This window comes from Trichogramma pretiosum, unplaced genomic scaffold (assembly GCF_000599845.2).
Source record: "Trichogramma pretiosum strain Unisexual culture from Peru unplaced genomic scaffold, Tpre_2.0 scaffold30, whole genome shotgun sequence".
NCBI lineage: Eukaryota > Metazoa > Arthropoda > Insecta > Hymenoptera > Trichogrammatidae > Trichogramma > Trichogramma pretiosum.
The window spans coordinates 1,630,271-1,650,388 of NW_019641675.1; the positions used below are offsets into that span (position 1 = coordinate 1,630,271).

The 20,118-nt window shown below is 35.7% G+C and overlaps 3 protein-coding genes, 1 long non-coding RNA gene and 1 other non-coding gene across 10 annotated transcripts; 3 read left to right on the forward strand and 2 right to left on the reverse strand.

Annotated features, from left to right (window-relative positions):
- The first annotated feature begins 114 nt into the window (after positions 1 to 114).
- LOC106653216 (protein brunelleschi) lies at positions 115 to 4,809 on the forward strand. 2 transcript variants are annotated; one of them, XM_014372566.1, is made up of 12 exons: positions 115 to 197; positions 385 to 729; positions 803 to 1,439; positions 1,507 to 1,774; positions 1,834 to 2,032; positions 2,100 to 2,311; positions 2,379 to 2,992; positions 3,067 to 3,287; positions 3,366 to 3,729; positions 3,809 to 4,143; positions 4,224 to 4,447; positions 4,530 to 4,727. In XM_014372566.1, the coding sequence occupies exons 2-12, from the start codon at positions 429 to 431 to the stop codon at positions 4,725 to 4,727; spliced, it is 3,573 nt and encodes a 1,190-aa protein (XP_014228052.1). In that variant the 5' UTR covers positions 115 to 197; positions 385 to 428. The 2 variants fall into 2 exon arrangements, with proteins under 2 accessions (XP_014228052.1, XP_014228053.1); XM_014372567.2 differs by lacking the exon at positions 115 to 197 and having other exon boundaries at positions 429 to 729; positions 4,530 to 4,809.
- A 17-nt stretch (positions 4,810 to 4,826) lies between these two features.
- On the reverse strand, positions 4,827 to 7,827 carry LOC106653217 (ATP-dependent DNA helicase PIF1). Of its 2 annotated transcripts, none has more exons than XM_014372568.2 (2): positions 7,498 to 7,827; positions 4,827 to 7,245 (listed from the first exon to the last, which is right to left on the reverse strand). In XM_014372568.2, exon 2 carries the CDS (start codon positions 7,212 to 7,214, stop codon positions 5,343 to 5,345), a length of 1,872 nt encoding a protein of 623 aa, XP_014228054.1. In that variant the 5' UTR covers positions 7,215 to 7,245; positions 7,498 to 7,827; the 3' UTR covers positions 4,827 to 5,342. The 2 variants fall into 2 exon arrangements, with proteins under 2 accessions (XP_014228054.1, XP_014228055.1); XM_014372569.2 differs by lacking the exon at positions 7,498 to 7,827 and adding an exon at positions 7,326 to 7,412.
- A 161-nt stretch (positions 7,828 to 7,988) lies between these two features.
- LOC106653218 (UPF0183 protein CG7083) lies at positions 7,989 to 11,830 on the reverse strand. The gene is made up of 8 exons (XM_014372571.2): positions 11,167 to 11,830; positions 10,752 to 10,834; positions 10,439 to 10,666; positions 10,157 to 10,369; positions 9,945 to 10,094; positions 9,702 to 9,866; positions 9,433 to 9,612; positions 7,989 to 9,357 (listed from the first exon to the last, which is right to left on the reverse strand). Exons 1-8 carry the CDS (start codon positions 11,228 to 11,230, stop codon positions 9,157 to 9,159), a joined length of 1,284 nt encoding a protein of 427 aa, XP_014228057.1. The 5' UTR covers positions 11,231 to 11,830; the 3' UTR covers positions 7,989 to 9,156.
- A 4,712-nt stretch (positions 11,831 to 16,542) lies between these two features.
- LOC106653114 lies at positions 16,543 to 19,709 on the forward strand. Of its 4 annotated transcripts, XR_001339400.2 has the most exons (9): positions 16,543 to 16,839; positions 17,361 to 17,472; positions 17,660 to 17,739; positions 17,937 to 18,010; positions 18,258 to 18,357; positions 18,616 to 18,718; positions 18,902 to 19,016; positions 19,202 to 19,291; positions 19,477 to 19,709. It is a non-coding gene; the product is annotated as an uncharacterized LOC106653114 (long non-coding RNA). The 4 variants fall into 4 exon arrangements; XR_001339399.2 differs by having other exon boundaries at positions 17,660 to 18,010; positions 19,477 to 19,708; XR_002763551.1 differs by lacking the exons at positions 18,258 to 18,357; positions 18,616 to 18,718; positions 18,902 to 19,016; positions 19,202 to 19,291; positions 19,477 to 19,709 and having other exon boundaries at positions 16,630 to 16,839; positions 17,937 to 18,215.
- On the forward strand, positions 19,338 to 19,405 carry LOC111694041. The gene has a single exon (XR_002763554.1). It is a non-coding gene; the product is annotated as a small nucleolar RNA snR61/Z1/Z11 (small nucleolar RNA).
- Positions 19,710 to 20,118: the final 409 nt, after the last annotated feature.

Genomic DNA, 20,118 nt, shown 5'->3' on the forward strand with positions numbered 1-20,118 from the left:
AGCGTTGATTCTTTTTATTTGAACTTTTGGACGTTTTGAAAAAAACCGCGCAAAACCTTGCGAGATTTCTGCAGTCTGCGATGTAATTTGGCAGTCTTGAAAGATGGCGCTCATCGGTTGTTTACTTGTCAGCTGAGTAGATAATGCATAGTTACAGTTTTTGCTATCAAAATACGCCAAGTCAAGTGTTGAACAATGTAATTAATGTTATTTTTATCAGTGTTTTGTGCTAACATTTTATCCAAAAGTTGTTTTATTAATATTATTTGTAATTAAATTGACAATTAACCAGACCATCATTAAATTATTCATTTATTAATGTACATACGTTCACATATTTTATCAAAAAATTAATGCAAAATATGAAAAATCGTAAATTTACAGAACAGAAAATAGTTAGTTCTAATGTTGTGGACTGTAAAGATTAAATGCGTTCGGCCCTTAGTGTAATATTGTCGAGTCCTGTACCCGACAATAAAATGTCTCATCCTGATTACGAGCAAACAGCTCATGATCATGCCACAATTCTGGTACTTCTCAAACCTGTTGGCACTCAAATTAAACCAAAGACGGTTGATCGTTTATGCGAGCGAATAATCAAATGCGGCAGCAGATTCACTGTCACCGACTCAACGAATAACCAAAGGGAGATTCTTGCCAGATATGTTAGAGATTATCCAGTAGAAAATACAGAATGGGGTGATTTTCAAACCCATAGGAGATTATTAGGTTTGTAATAGTTTTATAATTCAAACAAAATAGTATTGATGAGCATTATATCTTTAATTTAAATATTTTGCAGGATTAATTACTTTTGGAAAATATGAAAACCAAACCGAGCTCAACGAACTCTGCAGGCTTCATGAAACTTTTAAAGTTAAATATGTACAAACATTATATGACTCTAGAACTATTTTAATTGGACCAAATGCATCAGAGAAACTTTCTGAACCACCGCCAGGCTTTACGACACCTTTTAATTTTAAGACAACAGGATTTTTTTATGGTGATGACTTATGTCCAGATTTGGAAGCTCAAATTTTAGAATTTTTAAAAGGTCTTTTTTATGTTTTGGATTACAAGAGATTGGATAGAACAAGAGAGAAATTTGATAAAGTTGCTTTACTCAAAGCCCCATTTGAGGAAAAAGATTTTATTGGATTAGATTTAGAATCTAGAAATAATCGAAAGAGGTGTGTTGGTCGTGCCATAAAACATTTAGGTGATTTAAGTCTACAGGCTGGACTTTACAGCGATGCCTTCAACAATTACACTTCAGCAGTTGTTACTTTACAAGGAGTGAACGATTGGTTATGGCTGGGTGCAGCTTATGAAGGCCAATGTGCTGTATCAGCTATCATGTTATATCCTAATTTGTTCAGAAGTCCTCCTTTACAGAGGAACTCATCGCTACAAGAAAGCAGTCCAGGGAAACAAAGGTAACTATTGATAGAAAATAATTATATTATTTTCTTTTTTTAACGTGATTTTTCTTTAAATTTGAAGACGTGATTCTCAAGCATCAACCCTTCCAATATCACCAACAATTGATACCGTGAGAACAGCAAAATTTCAAGTTTTGGCCCCCGAAGATATCAGTAAAAGGTATCGCGATGCTATTGTACACTACAGCAAATATCAAAATGCAGGGATTATTGAGAATGAAGCTAGTTTTAAGGCATCAAGAATTTCCATTGAACAAAATTGTCCTTTACAAGCTGCAGCATTCCTCAATAATATGTTCAACAGCATACCCATGCCAGAAAAAGAAAAGGTAAAAAACAATAGCATTTGCCCACAAACATACAATAACTATTTTTTCCCCCCCAATAGATCGACAGATTTACCACATTGGCGGAGCTTTACACTGCACTTGGTTTCACGAGAAAAGCGTCGTTTTGCTTAAGACACGCGGCTCTGCATTACGTGTCTCAAAAAAATCAAAATCCCGATTGGCAGCAATGTTATAATTTATTATTACAAACCACGTCGGGTTTCAAATTATCTCTAGATCCGGCTGAAATGTCACCAAGTAAGTAGGATAATTGTCAAATAATCGAGACATCTTTTTCATTGAAATAAAAAATTATTTAAAACAGGTAACAGAAGAGGCTGGCCGTCGATACAAATACAATTGTTGAACGAGCTGGAAACGGCTGCCAATCGCATGGGTAATCCAGCCTTAGCGACGAGACACTTGACGTTCCTTCTGCAAACGATGTACAATTATCTATCTGTCAATCAGCGCAGAGACGCTGCTCTGCAATTGCAAGCTGTCTCTCAGCAATGCGAAGGAGCCCCCGTTCCTCTGGTAATTCATTGTTTCATTCATTCACTCGAATTCTTCCGACACGATAACGATGAACCGATCGGCGCAGGTACTCGATTCGGGAATAGTCATACCGCCGGCCAATCTGACGAACATACCTCGCACGAAATCCTTCGTCCTGAAGAACCTTCAGCCGCATCTGCAGCCGCAAAAGATCGAGCGCGTCAAGGAGGACCACGGGCCGTTCCTCTTCACGCCCATTAATTTCGGCTCGCTCGATCGCAAGACCATCTCCAAGAGCAAGGTCGATTATCTCTGGGTTGACGGGGACATCTGCGAGGTCACCATGCAGCTGGTGAATCCGCTGCCCTTCGAGCTGCACGTGTCGAACATGCGGCTGCTCACGAACGGCGTCGTCTTCGAGTCCATACCCGAGAGCATCACGATACCGGCCGAGAGCGGACCGATCGCCGTCACCCTGGCCGGCACGCCCCGCGAGGCCGGCGAGCTCGAGATCCTGGGCTTCAGCACGCACTGCCTCGGCGTCAAGTCGGACTGCCAGCTGAAGCACGTGGACAGCATGATACACCAGCTGTACACGGTCGAGGTGGTGCCGCAATTGCCAAAGATCAACGTGGAGACGAGCCTGCCGAGGACGGCGAGCTTCAGCTCCGCCGACAACATCGTCACCAGCGCGAGCATCTCGCTTTACGGCGGCGAGAGGTGAATAAATTAGGCGGTGGCTTCGATGCGGAACTGTGATCCGAACGTAAATTGATGTGTACTTGTTATTTCAGCGCTGAGTGTACGATAACGATAACGAACGTGGGACAAGTACCGGTCGAGATGGTCGATATCTCCGTTCAGTCGACTCTGGACAGCCTGACGAAATCAAAAGTCTTCAGGTGGAGCGAGGAGGATCTTCAGACGCAGCTACCTCTGCAGCCTCAAACGAGTGCCAGTATTACCCTGTACATGCACGCGGCCATGGATTTCGTTGTGCCTACATCGCGACACGGTAAGGCCTTGATTATGTTCATCAGCGATCGATCAGCGATCGTCGTCGTTGCATTAAATTCGTCTTTATTGCTCGCAGGCAGCACAGGCGTCTATCCGAGTCAGCCCAACAGTTTGCTGTCGCACTCGGGACCGAGCTCGCTACCGTCGCGCCTGAGCTCGCCGTCGCATCACACGAAGCGCCAGTCGGAGATCACCTCGTCCTTCCGATCGGCCACGAACTCGTCGACGGGCTCGTCGAGCGGCGCCGGCAGCAGCAGCAGACTGTCCAAGCTGGCGGCGCCCCTGCACGCGTCCAACGTCGTCGAGGGACAGCTGCGCATCAAGTATTCGGGCGCGGCGGGCTTCGGCGCCGGCTACTGCCGGGTTTCCTCGGTTTTCATCGCGATCGAGATGCTGCCCAGCGTGCAGATAACCGGTTGGGACGTTTTGCCCGCCGAATTGTAAGAATTTTCATACCACTATATTACGACTTGAGATGAGCGATTAATCGAATCTTGGTATTTTTCACGCTCGTCCCAGGCCCACGCAATTTTATTTAGTTTTGGACGTGACCAACATGACGAATCACGAGATGGAGTTGAATTACGCGACGAACAAACGTATTTACATGGAGGGACGTGAGTCCTGTCGGATACCCATACCCGTCGATCGATGCCCCTTGAACAAGCAAACGTTGGTCAACGGATCCGGCAATGTGGACGACCTGCAGAAAGTTTGCGCCGAGCACATAGCTTCGTTGACGGATCTCAATTGGCAATTGCTCGGCACGGAATCCAAGGGTCAAGCGAATTTGACTGGATTGACGTTGACCCAAAATATGCTAGATCTCGTGAGAATGAGTCCGCTTCAATGGGGTGAGTAAATACGATTTCGACAAAATTGTCAAACGAGTGGCAGGAGATTAATTTTAAAATGTTTCATTTTTTTGCAATAGAAATAACCATCAACGAAAAAGTATTCAAATCTCAAGACGAGCTTAAATGTACATTGGGAGATTGCGTCAGCGTGGGCGTGGGAGTATCCAATGCCTTGGAAAATCCGCTGAAAAATCTTACGTTATCCGTCAATCTTTATCAAGATCATCACAATGGTGTGCATAATTACAGGCTCGATTCTAGGGTATCGATTGCCGGAGCTAATAAAGTCATGCTTCCAACCGTGAGTTATTTTATCGAGATACTCATGAATTTACGTCAAGTGTCTGATCATTTTTTAATAAATGAAATTTCATGAATTTTAGCTACAGGAATCAGGACGAGCGTACTACGAGTGTCGCGTCGTGTTTCTGACGATTGGCCAATACAAGTTTGACATACAATGCACTAGTCGTGAGCCATCGTTAAATCCGTCTGTCACTTTTACAGAGCTGTCGTCGAACGCCGGTCATACATGGCGCTACACGCCGCCCATTGAAATTAAAGTTGTAGATGATTGTTGAAGTGTTAAGTTGTTTTTGTTTATTCCATTATTTAGGTAACTGATAAATACTTATATATTCATTTATTACATCTATAAAGAGAAATAAAGAAAAATTATATATTTTATTCAAAACGATTTTTATTAACTGCATCTTGAATTGTTATTTGATAATAGAACACATTCCATACAAAATGTAAACCTTTTACCTTAACTTATTTTCTTTTGCCATCTTATTACAGCGCTGGCACATTACAAATCAGTCTGAAATTCTAAGAAATTAATACTAATATTCATAGAGCAGCGACCAGCGCTTCAGATTAAGACATTTCCAAAGGTTTACTTTTATTTAAGAAGACAGAAGATCATTAATGATATTTTTACTCAAATTACAAGAAACATACAATTTTGTTACGTTAGGGTATTTTTAAATTTAATAAACAACTTATACTATCTAATAGCCTTAGAAAAACACTAGGTATGTCAAAAGGAGCTAAAATATAACACTGTTGATTGACTTAAAATAATACACAGTGAATAAATATGGATGAATTTATAATACTAACAATTAAAGTATAAACATGAAATAATACTTCACTGTACTATTAGGTAATTTTTTCTATTTTTAAAGTATGATTTAACTTTTCCGTTTTTTCTTTCCTAAAGGAACTATTTCCATTTGTTGCAAATTCATTCTAAATCTTCTATAGAAATTTAATACATCTTTATTTGCCCATACTTGTTGGGAATTAAAATCTAAGACTCTCAAAGTTTTTAAACTTTGGGCTCTTGATAGTGCTACATAAGCTTGCCCAGCATCAAAAACTCTAGTAAGACTCATTTCTACACAATCCAAAGTTAAACCTTGACTTTTGTGGATAGAAAAGGCCCATGCCAGTTTTAGAGGCAATTGTTTCCTATATACTACGGCTCCTCCAGCAGTTTTGATACTCCATTTTTCTATTTTTGCTGTATATGTACCAGCAGTACGAAATTGAATAACTGGAAGATCATTTTCAAATTTAACTACAACACCTCTTGCTCCGTTGACAAGCCCTGCACTTAGACTAATATTTTTCAATAACATTACTTGTGCCCCTACTTTTAATACAAGTTTATTTGGAACTGTCAATTGTTGATCTAGTGATCTTGTCAAGGATTCATCTGAATCTTCTGCCATATATGTCTTAGAGACACCAGATAATTTCTCTAATTGAGTTTCATTGATTTCATTTGCCTCATTCACATGAGAACATAGTCTTGTTGCTAAAATACCTTTTGTTTCAATTGTTTGTCTAGAAGTTTCTTGCAGAATTTTAGTAGTTTCATCTGTAACTTGCCCCATTCTTAGTTGATTCAAAATGCTAATAAATTGAGGATCAGTTTGTCGATGTACTTTTTTAAGTTCAAAATTCATTTGAATACAGCTTGCCCATGCTTTGCTTTGAAAACAAAACTTTGATTGTTCATCTCTTTTGGATACTGGAGGCAATTGGAAAAAATCTCCACACAAAATCAACTGAATACCACCAAATGGTTTTTCACTATTTCTTACAAATCTGGCAATAGCTTCAATTTTATCAAAATAGTCACCATCGACCATAGAAATTTCATCAATAATCAAATGTTTGGTTTTTCTCCAAATAGTACCAGCTGCTGATTTTGCAACCATCTTTTTACATTTTTCCATCGTTCCAGTTCCTAAACCTATACCTGCAAATTGATGTAATGTTATTCCACCAATGTGGCAAGCAGCTACTCCAGTACTAGCAGTGGCTATGGTCACATCAGGTGGTAATGCAGCAATTATTTTTCTCAAAAGAAATGACTTTCCTGTACCAGCACTTCCAGTAAAAAATATACTTTTACCATTTAAAACATATTCTAAAACTTGAGATTGCTCTGCAGTCATTTCTCCAATAGTTGGATTATTGAATAGCCTACCTTTGGCTTTTGGAGTTTTAATAGAATTGGGACTAATGATATTGTCATCTTCGCGTTTCCTTTTTTTTAGTGTTGAAGGTGAAGGTGTTGTCAATGTTGCTCGACTGATACCTGCTTTCTCTTTTGCTCTATTGATTTCTGCAGTTGTAGCTGGACTAATATCTTCAGTTGCTCCAAGATTGCCAATAATTTTTTCTCTAAGAGGATTTTTAATGACTTTTTGATTTTCATCACCACCAGTTGTTTTAATATATATGGTTTTCAAAAAGTTAATTAATTTTGAAGGAGGAGCATTTGAATAATAAATAGTGCAATTATCAAGTTGAAATGATATAGAAGCTTTTCCTTCTGTCATAAATTTGTTAAATACTTTAAACTTTTGCAAATGTAATTTCACTGCACTACTAGCTTTTTCTCCCTTCACTTCAATAAGTAAATGTCTAAGATTATTTCTAACTACACGAGAAGTGGCCAATCGATGATTGATTTTTCTAGTAGTTGATCCCTGTGCGTCCACCCATTCTAATATTGTTGCACACGACAAAGAAGAGTCGTCTTTGTCCATTTTTGGTGGTTATCAAAATCTACTATATCCCCTGAAACATTTATTAAAATTAATGATTTTCTCTGAATTCTCGAAAAAATATGAGACTTATCAAAACTTTTTGACACTGACAAGTAGCGAAGTATCAGTTGGCAAATAAATATAAAATAACAAAAGATCAACAGTATTTCACTACTAATCTTCCAATAATAAAAAAGTGACGATTAGTAAAAAGTGTATCTTTGAAATTACTAATTAAATTTGTAACTTACAAAATATTAAAGCAATGAAATTTGATACTCACGTTATGTTTTTAACACGTCGCTACAGGCACCGCAGGATACAGGCTGTATCATACAGCCGTGGAAGTGACATTGGCCGATTGGCGGGATTTAAAAATACTTCGCCCCCTTCCATACTCTATATCCATTCATTTCCTCACGTGTAGGGAGTAGGATACATATTTGAATTTCAATTTTAATCTACCTTTTTCAGAAACACGTTGATAACTTTTTAGTTACTTTAATTCTATAAATTTATATGCAGTGGCAATTATTTAAAATTTGCTTTCATGTATCATTTACATGAGAAAAATGTATCATTTCCCAAATAATTGTAATACTTATGTCATAATGACAAGAGGTTGATTGAAAATCACAAAACATTGTTTAATTAATGCCAAATAATCAATTATAATTTTATTATAATAATTTTTTTTTCATGTTAAAAAGATAATTATTAAATTAAATATAATTGTGTTACACGAATTAACATTTGAATTTCACAAAAACAGTGTAGAAATAAATTAAATTTAATATAAATGTAAACATAAAAATCTCTATAATGAACTTTTACATAGTCAATTAATGCCCCGATGTTATTTTAATTTTTTTCCGGGAGCGCCTGTACAATACAATTTTATTCCTTTGAAATAATTTCATAAAATTTTATAGATTAATTACATAAAAGAACATAACATTTTATATCACAACGATTTAAAATTGAATATCAGTTTTGAATATGTTTTTAACATACAAGATATAGACACAAAGCCTAATTCACACTTTACCGATTACTAGGCAAGGCGAAAAAACTTGCATTCGTACGAAAATTTTCCATGGTAAAATTACGCATGTTACGTAAGGAATACGATGTAGTACAAATATATATTTTTTCAAAACAATCTGCAAAAATTGTATTTTAGACCCAAGTAAATTTAATTGAGACTGCTTGGGCCATTTGAATAAGAAATCATTTTCATTCGTCATGTAGACTTTTTGAATTTAATTTTACGCTTATTGCTCTAATCATTGTGAACAACAAAATTGAGCTACAATAAACGACTATAGTGAAATACCTTAGACACTAATAGAATATATCGATTTGATGAGAAATAAGCTAAGCATTTTACCTTATAATCTATCCATCAATTTATGGTATAAAAATAATATTCTTAATTTGATTAAGTGTAAATAACTACTAAGATTCTCATTACTACCTGATACCATCGAGCAAATGGTTCAAGAAAGAAATACGTCTATGAATTGAATTTCACTTGACAAAAACCAGTCTGTATGAAAACAAATGGTGATAATTATCATGATCTTTTCGATGTAAATTCTATCGTTATTTTTGTGAGTCTAAAACTTTAAAATTAAAATTGATTGTACTGAAAGTCATGAATTGTGTCAAAAACATTTCAATTCATTATTTTAGATTAATATACTTTTTTTTTTATAAATTATTTAACAATTTTTCTTTAATGCGAGATTACAGGTACGTGTTTGAATTCTCGTATTTAAGACGTTAATAACTGTTTTTAATTTTTTTGGTGACTTCTTCCTCAATATATACTATATAATTGAGTAATGTATACAGAAGACATTTTCATTTAAGGACATGAAAACCTTAACGATTCAAGATTCTTTTGATTACCTAGGTATCAATATGATATTTAAAAGGGTCACACTGCTGTTGTATAGAGAGTTACACTAGCAATATGCTGATTTGCCATAACTTCCACAATAGCATCGCGAATGCCGTAGCAGAAAGTGCAGCCAAATGGATTTGTAGTATTTGTTGAAGATGCTCTATTGAGCACAACAGGACGTGGGCTGGCTTTTAATTGTTCGCTCACTCCATCCCATTTAGTGTAGGCAGTAATCTGTAAAAAAAAGTCATGATTTTGTTCCAAAAACAATAGTGATATCAGTTCATTTTTTATGGAGACAATATTTACAGTTACAGGAGTCGCAGCAACATCAATGAGTTGGCCTGGATCTGATGAGTTAGAGGTTTCAGCAGGTATTGTTAGTGAAAATTCACATCGATGATACATGTTGAAGTTATAATGTCCAGGATAATTGGTGTGTAGCACAAATTTTTTAACACACTGCGTTTTAGCATCAAAAAGAATGTCCTAAAAATGTATAAGCATATTCAGTGGTTTTGTATCAAATTAAGTAACAAAAAAATTTAGATTTTTAAATGAGCTAAAGTTAATCTTACCAAACCCAATGTGAAGTAATTATAAAAAAAATCCGACCGTCTTATTTTATCTCGTTTGTGTGCGTGAGGACTATGAATTCGCATTTTATCTTCTGCCTTGAAAAAAACGCGAGAAGGTGCCCCTAGAGCGCTCAACACATCTTCACATGTATCTCCAAACCAGACCTTGAAAAAATACATTTATCATTGTTAATATTATGCATTAATAACAAGGTAATGGAATACTTTAAAATTTTTATAAACCTCTTTTGTAAGGTTGATTTTTTTTGGTTCTAAAAGGACTCTACTTGATGAACTTCCCTCGGTAAAAAGGTTCATCTTGATGCCTTTAGTTTGCACTTTGTCCCGTACAATTTCTACATTTTCTAAATACAAATTATTGTGATAGCAGACCTGCAATAAACATAATTTTTGATTAACATATGCCAAATAAATAATATTTTTTTAACTCATACCAGTGGTAAAGGTGGAGCAGGTGCTCTTAGACAATGCTCTTCGCTATTAGAACCACCAGATGCCATATTTCCCATATATATAGCAGTTTTTGCTACTAGTGGAGATGTGCCATTAGGAAATTGTAAAGAACCCAAACCATGAGCATATCCTGGTTGGAATTTGGAATCAATGGGAAAGTAAAATGATAAACCTCTAAAATTTAAAACAAAAACCTGCAATAAAACGTATATTAGTAAATTACTTGATGAGATTAGAGAAATAAAAAATAGAGGAATGATTACTTGTTTGTCACTGTCATAGACTCCAGGATGAGTAGCTCCAAAAGAATGTTCGATCTGTTCGATCGATGGTAAAACTTCAGGAGAATTAAAATGCAATCCACAGTATTTGAGTTTAACTAATTTCATGTTATAGATTTCAATAATTTTTAGCCTTTGAACGACTGGATCGAATATTAGTCTAACTCCATCATATGGTAAATTGATCACAAGATCTACTTCTAACGGATTCTGCGACAAATGGAACATTTTAATAAATATTGAATTAAAATTTGACAAAAATTGAAAGCTAAAAAACCATAATAATCATACTTACAATATCACTATACAATACTTGCACTCCTCGTATAATGCCCACTTGTGACTGTATTATGGACACAGACTGAGAAAAATGCATACCTAGAAGCAGACAATATTATTGTTCGTAAAAAAAAATCAATGTCATCATACTTGAAAAAAATTACATCATTTTTATGCAAGAAAAGATCTTGGCATTAGCCACGAAAGCGCGCAGCAGCATTTGTTTACAAGCGCATCAAAGTCAAAATAAACCAAGTGTCCCCTTCCCTCCGCGATCAGCTGCATTCGCAACGCACGGAAAATTACGCGGATATAACGCTAAAATGCATTCCTCGATTCTAAGCGCGGAGATCGTGCGTGTGTGTATGCCGTTGAGGGGGACACAAGGCATTCGCAATACAAAAACAACGTCGCAATTAGAAGAAACTTGCCTAAAATGAATTCCCATTGCTCGCAACCGAGCGAGCGCTCGGGCACGACCTCGAGCTCCAGCATCTTGGACGTCGTTGCACTACTTATTCCTCGCGCTCCTGTTTTTCAATCTCGCTCTCCTGTCTGTCGCGGGTGCGTCGATTTTCAATAACAAACACGCACTGTGCCTCCAAGCAGCTCGTCGCAGCACGCACGCACTCGCTGGCAATTTCTTTGTCTCGGCCACAGTATAAGCTCCGACGATGTATATATATACGTATATATTATAATATCTCTCTCACTCGCGCGATTCTCTCGATGTGTATGTACGACTTTGCCTCGCGCGCACCTCGGGTTCACTCTCGGACTTTCCGTTATGTTCGCATCTACGTCGTGCACCCGAACGCTGGATTTTTCGTAACGGAGTTTTAAAAAGCGTCGTCGTCGTCGAGAGGCCCCAGTGCTCGTCACAGCGCGAGTGAGAGAGACGGAGACAAGACTGACAGTCTTGTTGTCGCTGTCACTGCGTATAATGTTTATATTATTATGCGATGACTGGTTCGCTGCACACTACTATCTCTCTATTGCTCCACTGACAGTACATGACATTGATCGTGTGTTTTGTTGTGATTATTCACCTCCGAGTCAGCTGCGCCTATTATGCGCTTCGAGCGAGCGAGAGAGAGAGAGAGAAAGCTGCTCGAGCAGTGCGACTATTCTTCCACGAGGTGGCGCCTCGCGTCGCTGCGACGTCGAAACTGCAGAACTGCAGCCTGCAGCGGCTGCACCTGAAATAATTAGCTTTGTATATCATATGGAGCAGTGAGCTGCGCGTCTCTTTGTATGTATACACATACAGTGAAATCTCTCTATAGTGGACACCCATAAAACCTGGAAAACTGTCCGCTATTGGGAAGTGTCCGCTATTCGAAAGAATACGAAGCGGGGAAATATGAAAAAAGAAGAACATTTTTGACTATATTTTTTTTTTCATCCCCGACGGAAAAAATTGTTCGAGAAAGAGTATATATCTGTATATATCTACGTTGTTTTAAAACTTTTTCAATGCGTTTTTTTACGTAAAATTCAATTCATTCAAATTTAAGGCCAGTTTTACTTGTCATTGCTGTTTCATGACTGATAAATTATTTCGGAAACTTTTACTATTTAAATTACAAATTTGAAACTGTTGCTGATTCCATCAAACTTCAGATTTGTGTTTTTATTTGACTCGAATTTTAATTATTTAAAACAAATTTCAAATGATAAATAAATATAGTATTTTTGTACATTTTAATATGTTTGGATTTTCAATGATACTTTTTTCAATTTCACCTAATTTAAATATAGGACCATAAATATCGTAATAATGCAAATTGACATCAATAGAAATAAAGAATTGATGATTTTAATTATCGACTTCTGATGTCGTAATATCCAAAAAGCGCATTATATTCATTATTAACTTACTGGTCGATCTCGAAATAGTTTTGAACGATAAATGGTTTGCGATTTCATGTAAATAAAATGTAAAAAGCCTTATTCATTTGTTAGATTACATATGCAAACTTACAAGCATTGTTATATCATTGATCAAATGACTTATGATCATCAAATGATCATCTTCTTGCCCCAAATGCTTTGACATTTAGAAATAGATCACTGCCCCATCAAAAATAAAGGTATGATCATTTCGAATATCTCAATGGGATCGTAATGTCATCCGAAATTATATAAATCTGGGAAATCATGCCTGAAATAATAAAACATATTAAAATACCTTAAAATTTGTAATTATGTCTAGCCATTAATATCGCATGAAAAAATATTTCTTTACTTCTTTTTATAATGCTCAGGGAACTTTTCTGTTCCATAATTTTATATGATATCTCGATTAATATCATTATGTTATTCGTAATGATATGATTATCATATCAATATCTTACATAGGTCATCATATAATTTCGTAAACGATCGCTGACACGCAATCGGATCTATTTTATATACATTTAAATGAACACATCAGAAGAAAGTAAATGAGGATCAACGACAAGAGGTTGTATTTTTCGAATATTTCTTTATATTATAGTTGTAATTACATAATGGTGCATGCTATGGCTCCAATTAGTTTGTTTATTTAAATTTGAACAGTACTTTTCTACGTGTATCCAAGACATGCAAAAGTCCAAGTGCTTTCAATGTGCTTGGACTTGATTTAATAAGAATTGAGTAATCAGGTGATAATGAAGGGGGGTTTTCTACATATAAATCATATTTGAATATTACATGTGGGTTATACTGCTTCCAGGGACCTATAAGATCAAACTAATCCTACTAGGCATGTTTTCTAGGTGTAAAAAGTACCCTGATCACCCTCAACTAAGTTTGGGCTAAATCTATGACCCGGAGCTGGGGTGGTCTCCTTGTTAGTATAATTCAGTACAAGAGTCCAAATGTATAAGTATTTGGCTCCTGGTTCAATCGGCCTTTGCATCGGTCGCAATCACACCCAATCTAAGCAATGCAGCAGCAGCAGTTTAATGTTGCGACGCAGCTGCAGCGTCGCGTCTCTCTCTCTATCTCGAACTTAAACTGCTGGACGCGTGAATTCGTGCGGCATTAATCTCTTATCTGTTCGGCGATGCGCATAAGGTTGTAAATCGTTCGGTAACGATTAAAAAGCACAAGTCCAGCGAAGCAGGAGCCTTGTCTGTGTCTAGAGATGTGCTATTGTTATTATTGCTGCGTATGTGTAACACGCGAGAGGTCCCTACTGGGCTTGCGTTTTCTAATCGTTACCGAAATCGACTCCTATACTGCATAGCGTCTTTTATCTCTTGTAGCTTCAACCGCATGGTTTTAATTCTCTACTGAAGTGTAGGTCGTATAGTGGGTGTACAGTCAGTACACGTTACGACGCCAAAGTGTGAGCATCCATACAGATCACATCGACTCCAGAAATTGATTTTTGTCCTAAATTAAGAAATAAAAAATATCTTAAATTATAAGTGACTGTGATTGTGTGCGAGTACGAAAAACGGTAGACATGTTTTCTAAAGAAAAATTCGCTAAAGAATTCTTTTTCTGCGGAAGTGGCTCAGACGAAAAAATCGACGACAATAATTTAAAAGATGACGAGTTTATCTGTTGGATCAATAAGATCATTTTGTACAATCAAGGACGATGTGATTTACTTGATCAACTTTATCCCTTTATTAGCGATTGGAAGGGCCAACTTCCGAATCTCCGAGACATTTTTCGTGAGAAAGAAATTGAGTTTCTTCTGACGGAATCTGTAAAGTGTATGGGTAAAAAGGCCCATGATAAGCGAGGACAACTGTTCATTGAGTTTGTGGTTCGCTGCGGCTACAAAGACGAGCCTAACTTTGATGAAAACGGCAAGTCAGTATTGCGTCGCAGTACACCACTACATCATGCGGCTAAATTATTAAGCTTTCAAGAGAATACTGTGGTCCGTGAGCTTTTTAAGATTTACAATAGATTTGATGTAAATTACATCAGCCACTGGGGCATGACCCACTTCCACGTGGCCTGCCAATTCGGCTGTAACGAAGTCGTCGAGAAATTTTTCGAGCTTGGTCAGGACCCCAATATCCTCGTGCCAAAAATAGATGATTCGCCACTGCATTTGGCTGTGAAAGAGGGACGAAACCAGGAGGTAATATCGTTGCTGTTGCTGAAAGGGGTAATCCGAATTGTGCCAACAAGGAAGAATTGACACCTCTGCACGTAATTTCCCGGAGAAAAGAAGCTACTGATGTTTTAGAGATATTTTTCAAAATCAACGATGACATGCAGCAGACGGTGCAAGTCGAAGCCGGGGAGAAGGACAAGAAGGTGGCTGAGTCACTGCTGAGAAGAGGCGCCATTGCGAACTTGACCGACTTGGACGATGATACGCCCCTGCGTATTTGCCTTCGAAAAGGATACACTGACTTGGTGACGATATTTTTCGAGATGAACGAAGGAATTCATCAGCCGGTGCAGGTCAAAGAAGGCTTGTGCGAGACACCGCTGCAATGGGCTGTGGCAAATATTTTGCCACATACGGTCGAAGTACTCTTGGATCATGGTGCTGATCAGTCTAGCTTCGTTTTTCTCACTGCGAGTGACTTATCCTGGAGATGGATGCAATGGTTCCACAGCATTTCTCTGGTCTCAGTAGCTTTAATAGTGATTTATTATACGAGAGGTATTGTTTTATTGAGACAAGCTTCTGGTCTGCTGGCCATCGTCGATAGTCTTGAGAAAAGAGGATACGAATTGAAAAGAAGCGACGCCTTGAAGATAATGAAATTTTTTGCTTATAATAAAGTGTTTATGGAGTTTGCGCGCTCGAAAAAAATATTTAAACTTGTAAACGAGTATCACATGGCTATAACTGCCAATCTGTGCGAAAAAATGGCGAGAAGATTTTTCCAGCGATGGGCACTGGACTCTTCTATGGAGCTGTCACGCAACAAACCAAAATTTATATAATATTTGCTTGGCGGCTTCAGGCCAAACCTCGTGGTGGCGAAATATACGCATACTACCGGATACGAATCGTTATTCGGATTTTTTTCACCGTTACTATGTATAGTACCTGTTCGTTTTGGTTGTATTATATGTAGTACAGTTCTTACTAACGACAGAAAGTCTCGTCACAGGTTTTCTCTCAGGGCTAATTATCATTCTTTTGATTCCATTACGAGTTTTTTTTTTGTAGTTAAACAAATTTTGAAGTTTACACATCACCTGAATCTTGCACCAAGTGTCCAAAAACGTAACTTGACACAAAGGCAAAAGAAGAAAATTTAACTCGTTAAGAATATGAAAAAAGCTCTTGAAAGCATCTGTTATGTCTCGCAGTCAAATATTCAAATTTCGAAGTTTCGAAAAGTGCAATGAAAAGGGAGAGAAAAATCATACTAAAAAATTCAGTATAAAAGTTTTTAGTTTAAGATGTATATACAAGCCCTTAAGATTAAGTATTTTTTTAATACATTTTTTTATAATTTTTTTAATTTCAATCTAATAAAATAAAAATCATCTATCAGCACAATTATAAAGCACTGGATTTAATCTTAATCGCTTTGAATTTGAAAAAATATATTTTCTGAAAGAGAAAGTTCAAAGCTTTCGATTAGTATGTTAAAAATTACCCCTTACCGAACTAACTAATGAGTAATTAAACAAAATGTGCGTAAAATCATTGATTTCGAATAGTGCGAGCGGTTGTCTGCCTAATGCGAGAAAGAGACAGACAGACGCCTCACTATACTATTGTTATGATACTGTGTAGAGCCTCCATAAGTCTTGCTAACAAATAATAAATATTTTTCTACAAATTTATCAATAAATTAATTTAAAAAATTTCAAAAATATTCCCAGGCGCGCGAAGCGCGCTAAGATACAAGTAAAAAAAACAGGTATTTGAAAATAGTACCAACTATGGCCATGTCTTCCGGCAGCACGAAGCCACGAGCTAATGGGTTTACTGCGCAACGGCATTTTTGAACTTCTACGGTTTACCTTAGCTAGCCGAGAATCGACTGTGCATCTTCCTCATTCTGTTCCCAGCCTCGACTCGACAACCACCTCAAAAATGGAAAAATTTTACACGGCTTCTAGTTCTAGACCGCTTGTATTCTACAGTCCACGTAGAGTAAGCGACGTTGAACTTGGTTTAGGTAAGCATCTAAATTATCCATGACTATCGCTATTACGGAAAACTAGTATCAATCAATTAAAATCTAAATATTAAATAACCATTTAACTATTATACGTTTTTTTTCATATTTATCGTTTTTATTCAAAATTCGTCCGATTACTTAGACTAACTGCGTTTGGGTATACGCCACGTGCAATCAAAAATAATCGCCGGTCTTGACTCAATGAATGAAATTTCCTTTCATTTTTGCAGAAGTAGCGTGAAAGACTATTTGAAAGTAATATATTTAGTAAAAATTACGATATACATACTGGCTGATTTTCACTTTCGTGCCATTCAAAGATATTAACTTGTGCATTTACTTAACCTTTTTGTGAACACGTGCTCCATGTGCGTTTTTGTATGATGATCACTACATAACCCTTAGTGAAATACCATGATATTTATTCTTCCTTGGATGTCTGATGCTATTCATTAACATTTTTTTCATTTTTACATGCTGTAATTCAGGTTTTATTAAAATCCTTTTCAACTTTACAGATTTTTACCCAGAAACCCAAAGGACATTTTTATTAAGACTTAGAGATGTTGTACACTATTCCTTTCAAAGGCTTGCGGCATTTATTCTATGATGTTTCTGTTTAAACATAAGGTAAATATTGAATCTTCTTATTTTCAACAAATTCTTTATAATTGTTCTATGCTTCAAAATGATGAGCTGTACATGCACCACTCTTACTTGATAACTGGAGATTATGTAATGCTGATTAATTTTAAAGCGTTAATATTTAATTGATATTCTAACCTTCAGTCGATTAATTCATTTTATAATTTTGCAGATACCTCAATGAATTGAATCATGTAATATTTGATAGCTGATTACTTGGTTCACTGGATACTTCAAACTGCAGCTAATCAGGTTAATAAATGTTTAAGAATATATTTAAAATTAACCACAAGTTTAGACATTTTCAATGATGCTAACCAAATATGGTTTATCATAATGACTTTGATGACCCTTTCCCTTGGCTGTCTGATTTTTATTTACATTGTAAAATTAAAATTTGTAAAACTGCCACGAAATATCATATCTTATATTCAAATGTATTTTTAAAGGTCTGTTGCTGAACAAAACTGTTGAGAGTTTATGCTGCAGAGAATGCAGACATCCTGTAAAAACACTAGTCAAGGTAAATTCTACCTCTATATGTATTTTGCTTCTGTAAATTTTTATTGCACTTGTTTGTTTGTAACTTTATTCTTAAATGGTGCTAGAGCCATTATTATGATGTATTTTATCTTAGGACACCTTCAGAAAACAGATTGACACTGTTTTATGAGAATATATAGTTAAACTCTGAATAAATTAATTTAAAAATAAAAATTTATATACTTTTACATTTCTTGAATCTAATCTATAATATATTTTTTGTAAAGATGGGGAATTGGCTTGAAACATGAGGTGGAAAGGTTCAACTAAACCTACTGCTATGCAGAGATTCCCGTGGTTGTTACAGTTATGCTGTATCCATAAAAGGTAAAAATCTATTTTCGTTTTATCGTGTTATCCAGTATGTGATTATTCATACATCAACTACTTTGCCTTTAATTTGTATGACAAAAATATCGTTAAAGCCTTTTAAATGATGTATTTTATCTTAGGACACCTTCAGAAAACAGCTTGACACTGTTTTATGAGAATATATAGTTAAACTCTGAATAATTCCCTTATAAACATATATTTATATTTTTTTTAATTTTCTTGAATCTAATCCATAAAACACTTTTTGAACAGATGCGGAATTGGCTTGGAAATATCAGGTAGAAAGGTTCAACCAAACCAACTGCTATGCGAAGATTTCCTTGGTTCAGTTTCATCAATACTGTTACCACAAAAGGTAAAAATCTCTATTATTACGTAAAATTCTTTTATTGTAATCATTTCACTTTTATGATGATATTTACATGTCAGTTCTGCTACTGAGTAGTATTGAAGAAAATCCTTTTCTGAGATAATAATCTAAATTTTAATTTATAAAGTTTATATGTAGCATGATAGTAATAATTGGTATTTTTTTAAGGTGCAACTAGTGGTGATCATAAAAAAACGGAAAATATTAACCATCTTTTCAACGTGTATTACTTCAAAGGTGTTGATGACACCAGGTTTTTGATTCAGGAATGTTCTTATATCAGGTAAACGCAATATCTAATATAATATTTTATTTTGAATCAAAAAGGAATTTATTACATGATGATATTTACATGTCAGTTCTGCTACTGAGTAGTATTGAAGAAAATCCTTTTCTGAAGTAAAATTATTAAAATCTAACTATGCAGCTACAATTTGGCACAATCTTAATAATTGGTCATTTTTTAAGGTCTGGCTCCGAGGACCACAACAAATGGCAAATGTTCTAAATAATTTTTGCATCAAGTATTGACAAGCTTCATCGATAATTTAAAATAAGGTAAAATTATATTCTAATAATTTTATTTAAACATAAAGAAAAATGCATTATATGATGATATTAATATGTCAGTTCTGCTACTGAGTAATATTGAAGAAAATCCTTTTCTGAGCTTGCAATATAATAATTTTCTTATATGGTGATTTTGATTACTATAAAACTAATTGAATAAAATAATTTTTCAGGCTTGAACTGATATGGATTACGACCCATTGTTACTGCAGATTCAATGTTGGTTGTTTCGATGACATAAGGTAAGATAATGAATTCAATCAATGTTTATTTTTGTTAGAATGAATGATGAATTGAAAAACAAGCTTTTTTTCTATGATCTAATATGTTGATAGCTTTATTCAGATAAAGAATATTGTTTTTAAAATAGTTTGTGGCCTCGAAAATTAACACGTAGTAATAAGTTTTACTAACTTTATTAGTAGATATGTAATTTTTTATTTGAAAATAAAGAAACTTTATATGAAAATATTATGACTTATAATTTAAAAATCCCCAAATAAACCTCGAACTATGTCGAAGAATTAAATGAGTTTTGCAAGAAAAATGTTGTTCATACTGATGAATTGAATGAAAAAAAAAGTGTAGTTAATGGGAACATAATGGAAACCGAAAGAGTTTGTTTCTTCTGACTGTACTCGTGATGAACAAATTAGATTTTGTATTTTACTTTGTTAAACCTAAATGCGAGTCTGCGTAAGTTCACATTATTTTGCAAACGAGTTGGGTCACATTTGAAAAAATTTTGGTCATTACGTAATGCACGGAACAGCACTTAATCTTAAGAAGAAAATGATGATTTTCAGGGAATCGCA

Bases quoted from the DNA above. Each gene is read 5' to 3' on its own strand.
- LOC106653216 (XM_014372566.1), top strand. From the start codon at position 429: ATGCGTTCGGCCCTTAGTGTAATATTGTCGAGTCCTGTACCCGACAAT. The intron at 730-802 runs GTTTGTAATAGT...AATATTTTGCAG, and splicing joins AACCCATAGGAGATTATTAG to GATTAATTACTTTTGGAAAA. The intron at 3,730-3,808 runs GTAAGAATTTTC...CGCTCGTCCCAG, and splicing joins GACGTTTTGCCCGCCGAATT to GCCCACGCAATTTTATTTAG.
- LOC106653217 (XM_014372568.2), bottom strand. From the start codon at position 7,214: ATGGACAAAGACGACTCTTCTTTGTCGTGTGCAACAATATTAGAATGG.
- LOC106653218 (XM_014372571.2), bottom strand. From the start codon at position 11,230: ATGCTGGAGCTCGAGGTCGTGCCCGAGCGCTCGCTCGGTTGCGAGCAA. The intron at 10,835-11,166 runs GCAAGTTTCTTC...GTCTGCTTCTAG, and splicing joins GCAATGGGAATTCATTTTAG to GTATGCATTTTTCTCAGTCT. The intron at 10,095-10,156 runs GTATGAGTTAAA...TGTTTATTGCAG, and splicing joins CTGCTCCACCTTTACCACTG to GTCTGCTATCACAATAATTT.